The sequence below is a fragment of the Patagioenas fasciata genome, chromosome 1, assembly GCF_037038585.1.
Source record: "Patagioenas fasciata isolate bPatFas1 chromosome 1, bPatFas1.hap1, whole genome shotgun sequence".
Lineage (NCBI taxonomy): Eukaryota > Metazoa > Chordata > Aves > Columbiformes > Columbidae > Patagioenas > Patagioenas fasciata.
In genome coordinates, this window is record NC_092520.1 from 110,742,978 (window position 1) to 110,759,511 (window position 16,534).

The 16,534-nt window shown below is 37.8% G+C and overlaps 1 protein-coding gene across 4 annotated transcripts in view; it reads right to left on the reverse strand.

The window, feature by feature from the left end:
• Positions 1–16,534, reverse strand: part of GLRA2 (glycine receptor alpha 2) — a 127,316-nt gene that overhangs the window by 94,121 nt on the left and 16,661 nt on the right. For 3 of the 4 annotated variants that reach the window (XM_071812830.1, XM_071812829.1, XM_065843497.2), the window contains exons 3-4: positions 10,925–10,992; positions 3,537–3,760 (exon numbers count right to left, since the gene is read on the reverse strand). In XM_071812830.1, the coding sequence (XP_071668931.1) occupies positions 3,537–3,760; positions 10,925–10,992 (292 nt within the window). The remainder of the gene's footprint in view (positions 1–3,536; positions 3,761–10,924; positions 10,993–16,534) is intronic. The other variant, XM_071812831.1, reaches the window with a different exon arrangement.

Below are 16,534 nucleotides of genomic sequence, written 5' to 3' on the forward strand. Positions count from 1 at the left end.
TGAAGTTGCCAAAGAACTCAGCGTCAACCATTCTATGGTCATTCAGCATTTGAAGCAAATTGGAAAGGTGAAAAAGCTCAATAAGTGTGTTTCATGAGCTAATTGAAAATCAAAAAGATTGTTTTGAAGTGTCATCTTATTCTATGCAACAACAACGAACCATTTCTCCATCAGATTGTGATATGCAATGAAAAGTGGATATTATGTGACAATTGGCAATGAACAGCTCAGCGTTTGGACCAAAAAGAACCTCCAAAGCACTTCCCAAAGCCAAACTTGCACCAAAAAAAGGTCACTGTTTGGTGGTCTGCTGCTAGTCTGATCCACTCCAGCTTTCTGAATCCCAGCAAATCCATTCCATCTGAGAAGCATGCTCAGCAAATCCATGAGACGCACCAAAAACTGCAATGTCTGCAGCTGGCACTGGTCAACAGAAAGGGCCCAATTCTTCTCCACAACAACCCCTGACCGCATGTCACACAGCCAGTGTTTCCAAAGTTGAACGATTTGGGCTACAAAGTTTTGCCTCATGCGCAGTATTCACCTGACCTCTCACCGAGTGACACTTCTTCAAGCATTTTGTCAGCTTTTTGCAGGGAAAACTCTTCAACAACCAGCAGGATACAGAAAATGCTTTCCTAGAGTTCATCGCAAATCCTGAAGCATGGATTTTCATGCTACAGGAATAAACAAACTTATTTCTCATTGGCAAAAATGTGTTGATTGTAATGGTTCCTATTATGATTAATAAAGATGTGTTTGAACATAGTTCTAATGATTTAAAATTCATGGTCCAAAACTGAAATTACTTTTGCACCAACCTAAAGCTTTGCTGTAACTGCTGACTTCTCAAAACGTATGCACCTCTAAGAGCTGGTTTTTACATCTCTAGTGTAATAGATTATATTTACAGTGTTGAGTAGCGCTGGGTTCCCTCCACATGGTTATAGTTCTTTCTGCAGTACTCAAAGGTTTAGACTAGTTATCCAGATATAGAACCTCAGGCTCTACATAGCGTGCTAGCTGAGATGAAAACACATCCTAAAATAGTCATTTGAGCACGCAGCAAATATCTAAAAATAAGTTTGGACTCCGAAACTTACATGATTCATAGGTGGGTACATCAACCAACAACAACTCTGGCTTTATTTTCTATAACAACTCCAAGAGAATTAAATACAGATCTAGAAGTCTGCAAGCAAGAGCATCCTAATTACTCTAAGGTAAACTATGATGGAAATTTATGTCATGCTTATCACCACCAGTGAATACAACATGGCTTATCCCTTACTGAGAGAAAGATGAAGAGCCTCTTGTTTGCCATAGGCTGAGATAATTCCCAGAGCCAGAGGTAACATATGGGCCAGATCGTCACTGACCCTTTCATGGCTTAACTGAGCATCCATATCCTACACCAAGTGTCTTGTTTTAGTGAAATATGGATCGTGGGGCCTAGTTCCAGGAGACATTCCACATTCTTTCCAGAAAGGGCAGGGTTGGCATCTGGGAGCATTTAACACCATAAGCCAGTTTTGCCTCCTGTGTAGCATATTTCCATGTTTTCTGTGCAGTGTATAGGGAGGAAGATATAATACACACACCTTGTTTCTTACCCATTCATTATCGGAAGCAATTTAAAACTCATTTTATGCAGAGAGCAGTTTATATTTACGTGAGATTAATTTGATCTTGCTTTTAGTAAGTTTGGAAATATGACAAAGCATCTTACACCTCTACTTCTCAGGCATGTCTGTGAAGTGCTTTAAACATTTACAGCGCACTAAATGTTAAATACCTTGATGTCAGGTGCAGTAATGAAAATGGAAGCATTGTAACATTCTCAATGTACTGAAAACAATCACTAAAATATTCCAGTTTGTTCCTGCACAGTACAAGTAGAAGTAACTGGCAACACACAGATTCATCTAGCCCAGTATCTAGACAAGTTTTTCTAATTGCTTCTGACCTCAAGTTTCTGTACTCTGGAAAGTTTTCTTCTTTATATGCCATGTTAGAGGTGGCAGATACCCCTCTATTACTGCTGTGTGATACAAATGAGAAACAGTGAGTTTTGTTTAGTACTCCATTGGAATGCTGCCTACTATGCTTCAGATTAGTTTGCATTTAGATGTGGGAATTTTACAAATGTGATATGACAGCTCAAAATATTATTCTTTCTGCATGGACGAATGTCAGGAAGATTATTCCTCTACATTCAGAACAGCACCTAACTGCACTATTGCCTCCGATAAGATGGTGTCTGATGTCATTCAAACAAATAGATGCATTCATTTCTTTCCCAGGGTGAAACAAGAAATATTTTCTACTGACAGCATATTTATCACTCTGCTAGTGCTAGTTTGATCCTAGTATCCTAGTATTTTTCTTAAACTGTTCAGGTACACCAATTTCAAACCTTACTCAATAAATATTTACTTTCCATCCAAATATCACTGGGATCTTCTCAAGGAATTTGAACAAGATTAAGTAAATGGATGAAGTGTTATTATTCATTCATTTAACATCCTAAGGAACACAGCTGTCCTGAACCTGGATCAATAATAATTCCTTTATGAAAATGCAGGTCATGAACAGAATGTCCATTCAGAAACAACTGCCTTCTAAACTAATCTGCCTTACAGATAAGCAAATTCACTAAACAACCTTTTGAATAAATGCAGCCATGTTTACTTTCCACAATGTGAGAAAGGCAAAAGCTAAGAAGCATTCCCAGGAACAAATAAAACACAGCACTTACTTAAAAAAAAAATTAAGTGCAATAATACAGTGTTATGTATCTCTGACTACCTATATTAATCAATTAGGGGTGCACAGTAAGCTGAATGTCAAATAAATACTACAGATTATTTACTACTATTTATGCCTGTCCAATGCAATTCTGATTCTCTACATATGTCTTGTTTCATCAGGTCATACCAAATCATGTTTTGTCAGTGTTTATTAATTCAGCCTAAATCCAGTCACATGATACACACATCAGTGCACTTATTAAAAAAAAATTTCCATAATTACGGTTCTTTTAAAATGTGAATAGATAGCTCCAATTACCCAGTAACTTGCATGTCACATTTATTGCTTTTCAAGCACATTTTTACTTAAGGTGTTGAACAGTCATTTAAAATGCTATTCCTCTTTACTTTTAAATTGCAATCCAGAAACTACTAAGGAGTTGGTTTCCTCTTTTTGTAAGAGGAGTGACTCAAACTGACTTTAATGGGAATTATTGAAGCATACCATTAAAGTTTCAGACAGCCTCAAATTTCCAACAAGACTAAGAAGTACTGCTGTGGCACTTGCAGACTATTTTTTGAAAAGTAAAAGCTTAGTGAAAGAACATAAGCAAATTTTCCTTATACCCTGCTAAAAGTAAGTCTCATTTCAGTTGTACACACAGGATAACAAAAAAGGCAAATATGTACATTATGTTCTGTAAGCATAGCATAGTTGCATCCAGAAAAACAGGGGGGAAGAAGGGGATGAATAGAAAGGGAAAAAAAAAAAGTTAACTGCTTTACCTGATACTGTACAACACTTTTCCAGTTTTAGAAATTCTCAGCAGCTTGTTGTCTGTCGTGACATCATGGAAGTTTGCTCCCTTCTCATTGGCAAAGAATAAATCCGGCTTCCAAATAGAGTCCAACATAGAGGGATCCAAATCCAAGGAATCATCTGGATATTCACTGTAAGCCAGACGTGAATCATTCCACTGCTGTCTCAAAAAAATGTTCACTCTGTAGTCCTACAGAAATGCCATGTAAAGAAGGTTACTAAGCCACTTACCCAAACTGAAAGCCCACTTTATCTTGCTTTATGCTCTTAGACTTACTACAGTATCAGTGTTACAACAAACTTTTATGTTATTCTTTGAACCTAAGAGTTGTCATTTGAAAATAAAGCAGTCTGAATGCTGTATTGAACCAACCAAACAAAACTGATACATTTTTCAAATCAAATTACTACAGTGATGAAAAAATATAAACTGCAACCTCCAATTTTAAATATAACCCTCTTTCAAATGCTTCAGATTAACTCAGAAGTACCTAGAAAGTCAAAAAGCATTGCAGCTAAATATACACAATTTCAACAAAGATTCTAAAAAACTACCAATTTAAATAAATTGCTTCTGATATGTAAATCAATTATTTCTAATGTACTCATGAATAGTTGCTAATTCCAGTGAAGCCAGATTTGTACAGAAGAAATTAAATCAGCACTTCTTATTTACTGTATCTTTTTTCTGTCTACCATATGCTTTTCTCTGTGTGTGCCTTCATTCACTCCTAACTCTCTGCATCCCATTAAAATTGTTCTAATTGCATTCTTCTGCTCAGTGGTCTGCTAGTCACAACTGGGAAAGGCAGCAATTACTTAGAGGTTCATTTAGAACCAACATTAACGCTGTGCCAAGAACTGGCTATTAAAGGGGAGTGTGGAAAGAGCTTTTAGGGTCTAAACTCTCTGGAGGGAATGAAAGATGCTAATGCATACTCTCCTTATCCTGAATTTCCAAAGTCAGTAAATAAGAACTTCATCTCACTCACATTTCTCTGTTATTTACCTGACATATCTACCTGAAATTACAACATTTAACTTGCTTGTGAACACTCTCTTAGGAATAAATCTATTCTTCATTTAAAAAGAAAATATTTAATAACATTTCTATCTGAAGGAATATATTGTCAAATAATTCTGCCAACTGTACAAACTCCTCACATTAAGGATTTTCTTTATGGTAGCGGCAGTGCATTAAAATGGCAGCACTGTACTTTTGACTTGGAAAATGGATGAGCTGACATGGATTTAGTTAGGCTACTGAACTGCATAGTCTGAAGAATGTATCATCCTGAAATGTAAATAAATATTCCCGGTCTAGTTAGAGCTGCAGAAAGCAGATTGCCCAATATGCAAACTCTGTGAATGAGCCCCTCCAAGCTTCAGCATTTCCCACTATTCATCCTTCATTCAGTAGTGATGAGGTGTGCTTCGGCCCTGACGTAATATTTCTGACATCCAAACCAATGCAGTGTCTGAACCCAACAGGATGAGGCTTTTTAGCCTCACTAGGAACGTGATTTTTCTTGGTTTGCTTATAATTTTCTTTTTACTGTTGGCTAGATGTGAGTCAAAACAGGAAAGTCTACTAATCAAAGCGAGACAGACCTGAGAGAGGTCTCAAGAACAGTATATTTGTTAAAGTTACTTGAAAAAGCCTGTATCTGTAAAAGCCACTGTACTTTTTATGGTGATGTTGTTTCATACAGTTAAATTAGCTACTTCCAGTTCAGAGCTTATAAATATTGTCACATCTTGTGAGGATACACTAACACTAAGCATACTTTCCCTTGTTTCTTGGTCTTAGAACTTGAGAGTGTCTTATAAGTTTACATGGGACAGTTTTAGTCGTAAATCTAGGAAAGCACTTGATTTCCATCATGTAGAAAAGAAGGCAGGACCTTTTATTAGCAGCTGCTGATAGAATAAAATTGCTGCAACTAGTTGTGCAACTGCCTTTAGTTTTTCTTTGAAATAAGATATATAATGAAACCTATGGAAAGCAGAGGGATTTTTTCCTCCCATGACATAGAAATCATAAATAAATCAAATCAGTAAATTGTTTAGAAATATCTAAAAATAACACTGCTTTCATGAACTTCAGTAGTTGGTGATTTAGACAACAAAAACCAGTCTGAAAAATCCTTATTCATGAAAGAGCTTGCATACAATGATATATATTATACCAAAAGCATAAATAATGCCAATAGGATTACACTATCTTTTTCAATATGTACCTTCATAAATATATCAATCATCACGCCAATGCACTTAGAAATGCTTTGTCTCTGCAAGCGTCATTGTTAGAAGCAATACAACACCGAAATCTTTGTTTATGTCTGATAGGCTTTGTGTACATATATATATAAATATTTTAACAAGAAATAAAAATAGAAATTCAAGGAGCATGTCACAAAACCATCATTACTTTTTTCTGCTATGCTTACGGTACAAGCAGTTGAGAGTGATGTGTTTACACAGTCAGACGTAATCCTGCAGAGTTTTGAATTTATTTTTCCTGTGCTAACATTGTAACTAACTTCTGAAGAAAAAATCTCCTGAGAATGATATCACAACATGGAGCTCAAGCAGACTACAGTGTGTATTTTGCAAACTCCTGAGGGTAGAAGTGGGTGGACTGTAGTAATACACTCCTACATGGCCATGAGTACACCTGCTCCACAAATTCTTTCTGACAGCACCACTGCTCTGAACAAGGAGTGTGGACCTGAAGATTCAATCTCAGTTGAAACACTGATGCCAGTGATAGCTCAAGGCAAAACAGTTTTCCTCTGTTCTCGAGCCATAAGATCAGACTAATACTAACATACTAAAGGAATATTCATCTGATTAGTTTTAGTAGATTTATCTCAAGATTTAGGGACTCAATCCACAGATATACTTATTTTGTGTTAGAGGAATCTAGATAGAAACAGTCTTTCAGCAAATTCATGGCCACCAGATTCATGCTCACCAGATTCACTGACCAGAGCTTCAGTCTCCAGCTCTGCTGTGGTAGCAGGATGCAAGGGAGCCCTGCTCCCTCTTCAGTGCTACTTTCTGTCTTTGAACTGATGCTTATCTCAGATCTTAGCCTTCCTCCCATCTTCTCGTCCAACAGCATTGATTGCTCAGGTGTTGAGTCAGATGTCTGAGGCAAACAGCTGTAGATACGCTTGATCTTCCATGCCTAGGAGGGGATTGCCAAAGACACTATTCTCTCTCTCTAAATTGTAAGTATGAGTACTAACTAAAAAGCAGTGGTTTAATGACCTATTTCAAGGCCATGTGACAGAAAAACACTTGGTCACCTATGTATCAAAGTATGCAAGGTGTTTCTGATGGCTTCAGCAGGAGTCTCTTACGCAGTTGAAAATACACATATCAATTAAACAGTATCCAACAAACTAATTTGCGATTATGGTTGGGGGGTCTTTTGGGGTTTTTTGTTTGTTTGTTTTGTGGGCTTTTTGGGGTTTGTTTTTGGTTTTCTACTGGGAAGATAATATCATGCAGCCAATCACAGCCAAGCTTTATTGCTGCAAAAATTGTAAAAGGAACGACAATTTTTTCTGCTAGCGTAACGCTCAAAACACAACTGGAGTTTGATGCATTTATTTCAACAGAGAACCTGCTGTATAGTGTCAGTCATTGATTACAGGGCACAACGACAATGATAATGTTCTCACAGTTAGTAATTTCTGTAATTAACAATTAGCTTGTCAATGTATAAACTGATCTTAGCTTCTCCTACATCTGATAACGAAAATATCCTGGTCATTAGCAAAACTGAACATCTGAATTCTCTGGGAATCTGCCCAACCTGATGTAGATTACTCATCTGTGATACTCAGCTGCAGTCATGCTGTACAGTGAATATTCTGCTGAATACTGCATGTGTGAATGCTTCCAAAAATAGACACAGAGCTTACTGGCATAACTGCTTTATTCAGTGAAGCTACTCAGGAACATCTTTTTCTCTTTGTTTGCAAGTTAGCACTTAAATGCGAATTAAGTGAATTAATGAAGAAAATTTCCAACAATTTCGTCTTGACTCTAGCCTTTTTTTTTTTCCCAGTATTTTTATTTTGGTATAATATATTTCATTCTAATATGGAAGAAAACCATTTATTTTGGAGAAAAAAAAAATAAATTGTGATACTGTCCCATACATATGTTATAGCACAGACTATTACATATGCATTTTGCTTTCCTAGCTCTTGGGGAATAAAACTCATGAAGACTCTATGGAATTCCTTCATTTGGAGATAACCCACACAAAATCCCGCTTTATTTCTGAATGAAAGTTTTTAGGTTTTAGACGAATACACTGGGTATAAGAGTTGTGCTGGTCTTTCACGCAGGGATGAGTTTCATCCTGGTGTCTATCCTAATCAGGAAACAGAAGCAACTCCTGCTAATGTTATTGAGAACCTGGCTTACTGAATTTAGGAGGTCTGGGACTGTATTCCTGTTTGTCATGTTTATTTCTCATGCTGAAAGCTTCTCTAAACAAGTTTTCCTCTCCCAAATTTCCAACGAGCTGCTGTAGATCAGTCAAGTTATATTCTGATAATGACCCTTCAGTTCATATACATGGTTTCTCTGAACATTCCTATCCTCTGAGACAGGAATGTCTCTATTGAAGTTACAAACCAGGTTTTTAAATGAATCTTTTAGTTCTATGTCAAAACCATCAAGAACATTTTGTAGGGAAAAATGAATCCTAAGAGTCAAACAAAACTCATTATTTATCACGAGGGATGCCAACATTTTAATCACATGGTTACATCTGTTTCAGAAACGCAAAGTAAACAGAACAGTAATCGGTGTCTGCCTCTCAAAGCAGTTTTAAGACATCATAAAACTAGATACACTAGTCATTAAAGAAGTGACAGCACTAAGAAAATCAATATCAGACCATTGAATAACATCTAAGAGGAATCTTTTCACAATTTTTGCAGGTATTACGAACAAAGCAAAATAAGAAAGCCACTAGTCTTGGTTTTCATCTACTTGAATATTTGGCTGGTTTCAGCAGAATGTATTAATGAACATTAGAAAGGTGCACATTAACATATTTGATAGAAGGCAAAATGCAATGAGGGGATTTAATCAAAGCAATGAAGGAGTCTAATTAATGCAATCAGCATTAGGTCGTGCAGATATTTTCATTGAATGCCATCTTGTAAAGCCAGTGACGTGCAGGATTGTTGCTACTTATTGCTATGCTGATGCCTCTGCACACTAGGATTAACAGACGTGGCTGGGTAAAAAAGCTACATTCATAGCTATCTTCCTGAAATCCTTTAAACAGAGGAAAACACATGTTTTCCAAAAAACTGAAAATGAAACCTGCTAATAATTATGTTACATCGATATATGGGGTTTTTTTCCCGTCATTTTAAACTTGATTTTAGTTTTCTTTTAAGGTGTTTCTAAAATATTACAGGTACATACTCTCATACTCTCTTAACTTATCAGTTTATTTTATAGCTCTATACATTATAGCTTGTCATTTGTAGAAGAGTCTTTCCCACACTATTTAAGAAAGCAACCTAGCCTAGCAATAACTTGCCCTTTTCTCTTGAAAACATTAAATAACAGAGTGGTTTTTTAAATAAATATATTTGGGAGCAGAAGGTTTGAGCTGCCACATTCCTTAGGCAGCACTTTCTAAATTATAGTATAAATTAAACTGAATGTAAATGAAGTATTTGAATATTAAATAAAATAATTAAGTTGGGCTAAATATCTGCTTTTCATAATGCAAGGCTTGCAAGGCAGTATCTATCCCATTAAAAAATATATATATAGTTCTTTGGTATACCTTAAGTCCTTTTGTGGGTAGCAATTATGTTTTTATTTACCAAGAACTCAGTCCTACAGGATGCTAAGCACCTTTATTGCCTCTGGCTTCAGCAAATACAGAAAGACCTGGACACTGTGCAGGAATCCCCAGAAAGCAGAGTTGTGAAACTGCATTGTAATTGCTTTAACAGTGTCTATAGCTGTCCATAGTGTCCTGAGGCAAAGAGAATAACTCTTGCAAAGTTTCAATGAAGCTGACAACATCCATTTTTAGTTCATTTTGTGGCCGTGGTGACTTCAAAAGTTCAAAGTCAAGCTGGAATTTGTCACTAGGCCCTTTCTAGAATGGGTTTAATCCACTTCTTATATTTGAGCACCTGATAGTTATTATGGGTTCATATTCTTATTATAGGAAAATCATCAAAAATCTCTCTCTGGACTAACCCCAGCAGACAGGTGTACCTATGCTAAAATAAATAACTGATCTTTTTTGTTAATTGTTTGAAAAAGAAGATTTAAAATCTCAGGATCTTTTTAAATAGACTCAAAAAATATTTTTCATTTTTCTTAGCAAATATTGGGGGGGAAGAAAATGTACTTCTCAACTAAAAAAACAAAAAAGTTGGACAAAATTTTTTTTTTTTTTTTTTTTTTTAGCTTGGCTTCATAATCCTTCATTTTGACAATTTTTAAAAGAAAAATCTCCTCTTGAAATGGAAAAATAAACTATTGATTAATACATATCTTACAATTAAAACTAATATTTTAATTTTGGCCTTGTTTTTTTGACTGATAAAATTATTTTAGTTCAGTCAAAATTTCAGTCAGCTGAGATCCCATAATTTCCTGGTTCCAATTTAACCCTCAAAATACCTAAGCTTTATATTTTAGTCATTTCACTCAAGTTATGAATTCACTTCAGTTACTGATGTGGCTGCAAAAGTTAAACAAGACCATTCTGGTAGTTCTGTCAGCATAGTCTGCAGCAGCAGCAGATAATTCAGCATATGGTGTAAGACCCACTCAAAATATGGAGTACTTGGCAGGGAGCCCACAGCTGAGCTCCAGCCATTCCTCTGCCTCATCAGTGCTAACAAAACCTGAGAAAGCTGGTTTGCACGCACCTGTATTTGCTGCTATCACAGTCACTACAGACTGTGGTGCAGTCACTACATATGTACATTTAGACTTGGTAGTTGAGCTTAATAATTTATATATATCTTTATATACTTATTTTGTATTAATTTTATTTTAATTCTGCTGTCAGGTTTTTGGTAGCTTAATAACTTGGCAAATGTCTCCAGGTCCTGAGCTTCTCTATTCTACATCATATCCCACTCCTTCACAAGATGGCTTCAATGACCAGTCCCACTCACCATTGTAGTTTCTGCTATTGAACCAAAGCTGTTGATAAATATGTTGCAGGTAACATTTACAGGAGGACCTGCAAGTTGAACAATAAATAGAAAAATTGACAGGTTGTGTTCATGATATATATTACGTATTGTTGTTCTCTTGCCAATGGCATCATAGAACTTACCATTGTGGTTTCTGTGACTGATCCAAAACTGTTGATAAAAATATTGCAAGTAACGTTTACTGGAGGACCTGTGGAATGCAATAAAAATGTTGCAATATACATTGAAACAAAAGTACAGATCCCTCAGCCTCCATACAATCTGGTACAGATGTGGCTGAAAACAAGTAGAAAGTGAGTTTTCCCAAACAGATCATGTAAATATCCACCAAAAGAAAAAGATCAACACTGATCTAATTAATCTAGTTTCATGAGAAGTTGTTACATAAATACACAAATCAACACCCTTCCATTTAAGGATTTATGAGAAGAGTTGAGTGAGAGCATGAGAACTTTTTCTTTATCCACAGTACCAGTGCAGTATGTGCTTTAGCATTGCAACCACTCCTCTCTCCCTTCCTTCTCAGACTTAAAATTGAAAGATTACCTCCCTATACTTATTCCACTCTGCATGCAAAGGCTTGCCACTGAAATCCTCACACTTTTACCCTTGACTCCACTCCAGTTTTTTAAATTGAAAGATAATGTGCCCAGCGAAATCCAGTACACTATCAGCTTCCTGAGTGCTAGACCACCCACCTTGAAAGTAACAAACATGTTGGTTTGGGAAGAAAAAACACAACCGTCATATGTTTTGAGGCTGTTAAATTCCAATGAAGTGTGTTGTTTAACTCAGTTTTTATAACAATTATTTTTGAAAAAAACACTTCATTTTTACATTGTAGGAATGTGTTCACTTTCAATGCCAAGCTAGAACAAGACAAATAATCATCTATTCTCCCTCCATAGTATCATTTTTTAGAGCTTTTTACTTGATGATACTTCTGCTAGCTGGGCAGCTTGACCAACCTATTTCTCTATATATAAACAAACAGAATCATTAAAGCTGGAAGAAACCTCTGGAGATGACCCAGTCCCCCAAGTCCATGTAGTCCCAGAGCAGGGTGTTCAGGACTACGCATCATCAGGTTTTGAATATCTCCAAGGATGGACACTCCACAGCTTCTCTAGGCAACCTGTGCTGGTGCTCAGTCACCCTCACAGTAAAAGGTTTTTCTTACATTTAAATGTAATGTCTTGTGTTTTAGTTTGTGCCCACTGCCTTTTGTCCTGTAACTGGCCACCACTGAGAAGACTCTGGCTACATCTTCTTTACTTACCTCCCATCAGTTATGTGTATGCATGTATAAGAGCCCTCCAAACCTTCTCTTCTCCAGTCTGAGCGGCCTCACCACTCTCAGCCTCTTCTTACATGACAGATCTTCCAGTCCTTTAATCACCTCTGTGATCCTTGCTGGGCCCATACCATTATGTCTATGTCTCTCTTGTACTACGGAATCCGGAGCTGGACCCAGCACTCCAGACGTTTCACCAGTGCTGAGCAATTCTCTGCCTTATGCAACTCAGAAGGTTGTTGATCTTCTTTGCTGCGAGGGTACATTGTTGGATCGTGTTCAACTTGGCCTTTTCTGCAAAGCTGCATTCCAGCTAGTCATCTCCCAGGTTGTTCCTCTCCAGTTTCAGGACTGCATTTCCCCTTGCTGAACAACAACAGGCTCCTGTTGACCCATTTCTGCAGTCTATCCAGGTCCCTCTGTATGGCAGCACAACCCACTGGGGCATCAACTATTTCTCCCAGTCTTGCATCTTCTGCAAACTTGTTGACTCTGTCCCATCATCCAGGTAATAAATGAGGATGTCAAAACAGTACAGGCCCAGTATAAACCACTGCAGTACACAAGTAGTGACCGGCCTTCAGGTGGAATTTGTGCTGCTGGTCAAAACCCTTTGAGCATGGCAACTCAACCAATTTTCCATGTACCTCACTGTCTATTTAACTAGCCTGTTCCAATAGTTTGTCTATGAGAATGTTGTGAGAGACAGTGCCAAAAGCCTTGCTAAAACTAAGATGAACAATATCCACTGCCCTCCTCTCATCCATGAAGCCAGTCAAGTCATTGTAGAAGGTTATTATCCTGATCAGGAATTATTTCCCCATCATAAATCCATGCTGACTACACCTGGTCATCTTCCTGTCCTACATATCTTGAAATGGCTTCAAGGAATATTTACTCTAGGCTTCGAGGTAAGGTTGACCAGCCTGCAGTTCCTCGATCCTCCTCCTTGTCCTTCCTGAAAATAGGAGCAACTTTTTTTTTTCCTGTGATGAGGAACCTCCTGCAGTTGACATGGCCTTTCAAAGATAATTAAGATTTGCCTTACAATGCCATCAGCCAGCTCCCTCAAAACTTCTGGCTACTTCCTTTGTGGTCCTATGAACTTGTTTGTGCTCACTTTGCCTAAATGCTCTATACCCTGATTCTTTTCCACTGAGTTTTCCTTGATCTGCACTTTCCCACAGGTCTCAGGGACATGGGATTCCTGAAAACCTGTCTCATCAGCAAAGACAGAGATGAAAGAGTCATTGAGTGACTTGGCATTTTTCCATGCTCTTTGTCAACTTCTCTTTAACCTCATGGTGTTGTCTTGCAAAAATCACCATATGTGAGCAGCACAGCTTTCAGTCCCTGAGTGTCACCAGAACTGAATAAACATGCTTACCTATGACAGGAGCTACACTACTGCACCACAGACAGCCATTCAGATGTACAGTAAGTGTGTACATGCTAGAGCACTGTATCTTGTAACAAAGCAGATATCTTCCTCCATTTCTCTACTCAGTTGTATAATATCTTTTACTTGACTTCTGCTGATAGAAGTGGAATAGCATAAGAACTCATTAAACCTAAATACTGCCAGCAAAACCAGTCACATTCTCTTCATCCTCAGAGTTTTCTGGAAAGAGTTTTGTTGGCAAGATATCACCACTCTATTTTTTTTCTCATCATTTACATTTTTTTATAAATATCAGAAGTGTAGTGCAAGATTTTCAATCAAATGAGAGCAGAAAATCTTATCAGAGGATCATAGAAAGCAGCATTTGATCATAAAACTTACAGATTCTATGCTAAAAGTCCAACTTTCTCTTAAAGTCAATCTGCTAGTGATGGGGTTTCTAAATATGCATAGGACACACAAGCCAAATGAAGTAGATAAGAAAAAGATAACTAACTGACCACTGAGATTTGCAATTATTTTATTCTTTTTTCATGGACATTTTTCTACAGCTGATATTATTCCACTGTGGAGGGGGCATATATGTATTGTACATCTTAAGGAAAGGTGCACTTTAAAGAAGGCACACAACATCACTTTTTCCAATGAAACATTTCACGTGCACCATCCTATATGATTTTTCTAATCAAATAGTTAATTTAAAATGAAAGCAGTAAACTTATATGAAGTATAGCCAAGGTTTGAGAACATAGTTTAAAACTTTTCAAAAGCAATGGAAAAATTTAATCTGAATTTACTGCCTAAACTCTAAAAAGGGCTGATATTACTTCTAAAAAATTAAGAAAAATATACTTTATAATGAAATTTTTTTTCCCCTTCATTTTTCTTTTGTCACTTCCAGTGCAACAAGGTATAATAACGGTCCAGATGTCTTTCAGGCGCATCCAAGATAATCAAAGCAGTTTTTTGAGTGATAAGGAAAATGTCTTGAAAGGACTGAGGAAAAAAAACCCTAAACCAACACCAGGTAGCTAATGCTCAGATCCACCACAAAGCAGATGCCTGGTATTCTGAAAAACAACTGAGATACTGCTTCTGTTCCCTGCAGCCCCCCTCCACCTGCTTCCCCAGAGGGTCTGCTGCTGCTGCCCATCAATGAAACTCTCCAATACACTGCCTTCTTGAAAAGCCCTGACATTATAATATACCATACACCTCCTGTGATTTCATGGCTTTTAGCACTTATAAAACATCCTCAGCACTCATCTTCTCACTTTACCCACAAGAAACTTGAATATACTGGATATTCCCCTGAATTTGCTGTGGCATAATTGCCTCATAGTTCCTGTATCAAATGTGACTGTGACCTCGCTGCTGTCTGGTTATGGAGTGAATCCATTCCCTGTCAGCTGCAAGGGGGGTGAATCCATCCCAACATCTGGAGAAGTCCCCAGGTTGAGTAGAGAGTGTTGAAAGCTGTACACTGAGCCCCATTCATCTGCTGACTGCAGCGTTTGCTGAATATTCTGTGGTATTGATAACACCCCAAAGGTTCCTTCATTTGGCAGCTTCTTGAGAAAATCTACTTGTATTCTGGCCCTGGAGAGTGTTCTAGTAGCAACTAATAATATCTGTATTTTCACATCCATCACAACTCTGCCTTTTTGGTGTATGGTTTCCGGGCTGCAGCTGACAGCCCTTTTTCCTTCATGTTAATTTCAGCCATATGGCTAAAATGTCCTTAGTAGGAATTCAATAATCATACAAGAGGATTAAAATTATACCTGTGCACTTTCCAATTTTCTTTGGTTTGTGTATTTATTCAGGGATACTGTAAGACAAACTAAAATAGTGTGCATGCATAGAAAACTGAGGGCAAAGATGAGGTATGTGGAAGCAAAAATGGGAGATAATGAAGCAGAACCACCTCATGGAATGACAGTGAAAATATCAGCAAGATATTTACAGATCTGTGAAGAATCCTGTGTCTTTATATGTCATATTTTTGGTCTACCTTCTGGTTTTTGCCCATGTGTCAATGAAAGGAGTCTCTTCCCACCATCTTGGATGGTTTATTTCATCCCATATACAGCAGAGATAGGTGAACTAAAATGCCCGTCTCCCCTTACCATAGAGGCCAGGATAAGCATCAGGACGATTTGGAAACACTAAAATCCATCCTGCTTGAGTGTAGGGATAGAACAAGGATCCAGGAACAGGACCAAGGGGCAAAGTGAAGAGACAGTTATCTCACCAGGAACTAAACATCCCTTCATCTGTTGAATAGGCATTTCATGTCTGAGCTTAAACAAGGGAGGGGATCAAAATGTGAGAGCAGGACAAAGACCCAGATATTGACCTGAACACTGGTAACAGATCCCAGGACAGTAGAGGAGGGTAGCAGAGCTTGCTGGAGATGTTTTTTAATTGCCAGTTCTGGAGGCAGCTGGGTTTCTAGCAACCATTTCTCCTTCAAGCAAACTGAATAGCCCGCAAAATCCAGCACTGTCTTCATAAGACTTAAAACAGAGATAACCCCTACAGTGGGCCTGCTTTTGCAGCTGCACTGCTAAAAGCACCTGAATTACAACCTCAAGAGCTTGCCAATGCATCTCTTTATGGTCTTGCAGGCACACTCCTGTAAGTCAGACAGCAAGGCTGAACTACTGCTGGGACACCTCAGCTGGCCATGGTCATTAGGCAGGAGCATGTTGTTCATCATCCTCGATTCCTCCTGGTTCAGAGTGAGGCAGGCAAGGTAAGGATTGGAGAAGCATTATCAAAGGCAGTTCAGCCAGTCCTTTGGCCAGGGACCATGGATATTTGGCCAGGGAAAGGCAGTTTTGATGCACCAGAAAAGTTCCTCTGAGCCACGGGGATCCTGCAGCTGCTTCAAAGCAGTGTGACTTGCACGCTTGTTTTCAAGGATCTGTATAATACATAGTCCAATCCCTGATGAGAAAATCCACATGATTTTACAACTTTGCTTAAGGTTCTGGTAGGAAAGCAGGAGGTAGACCACAGGTAGTCTTTATT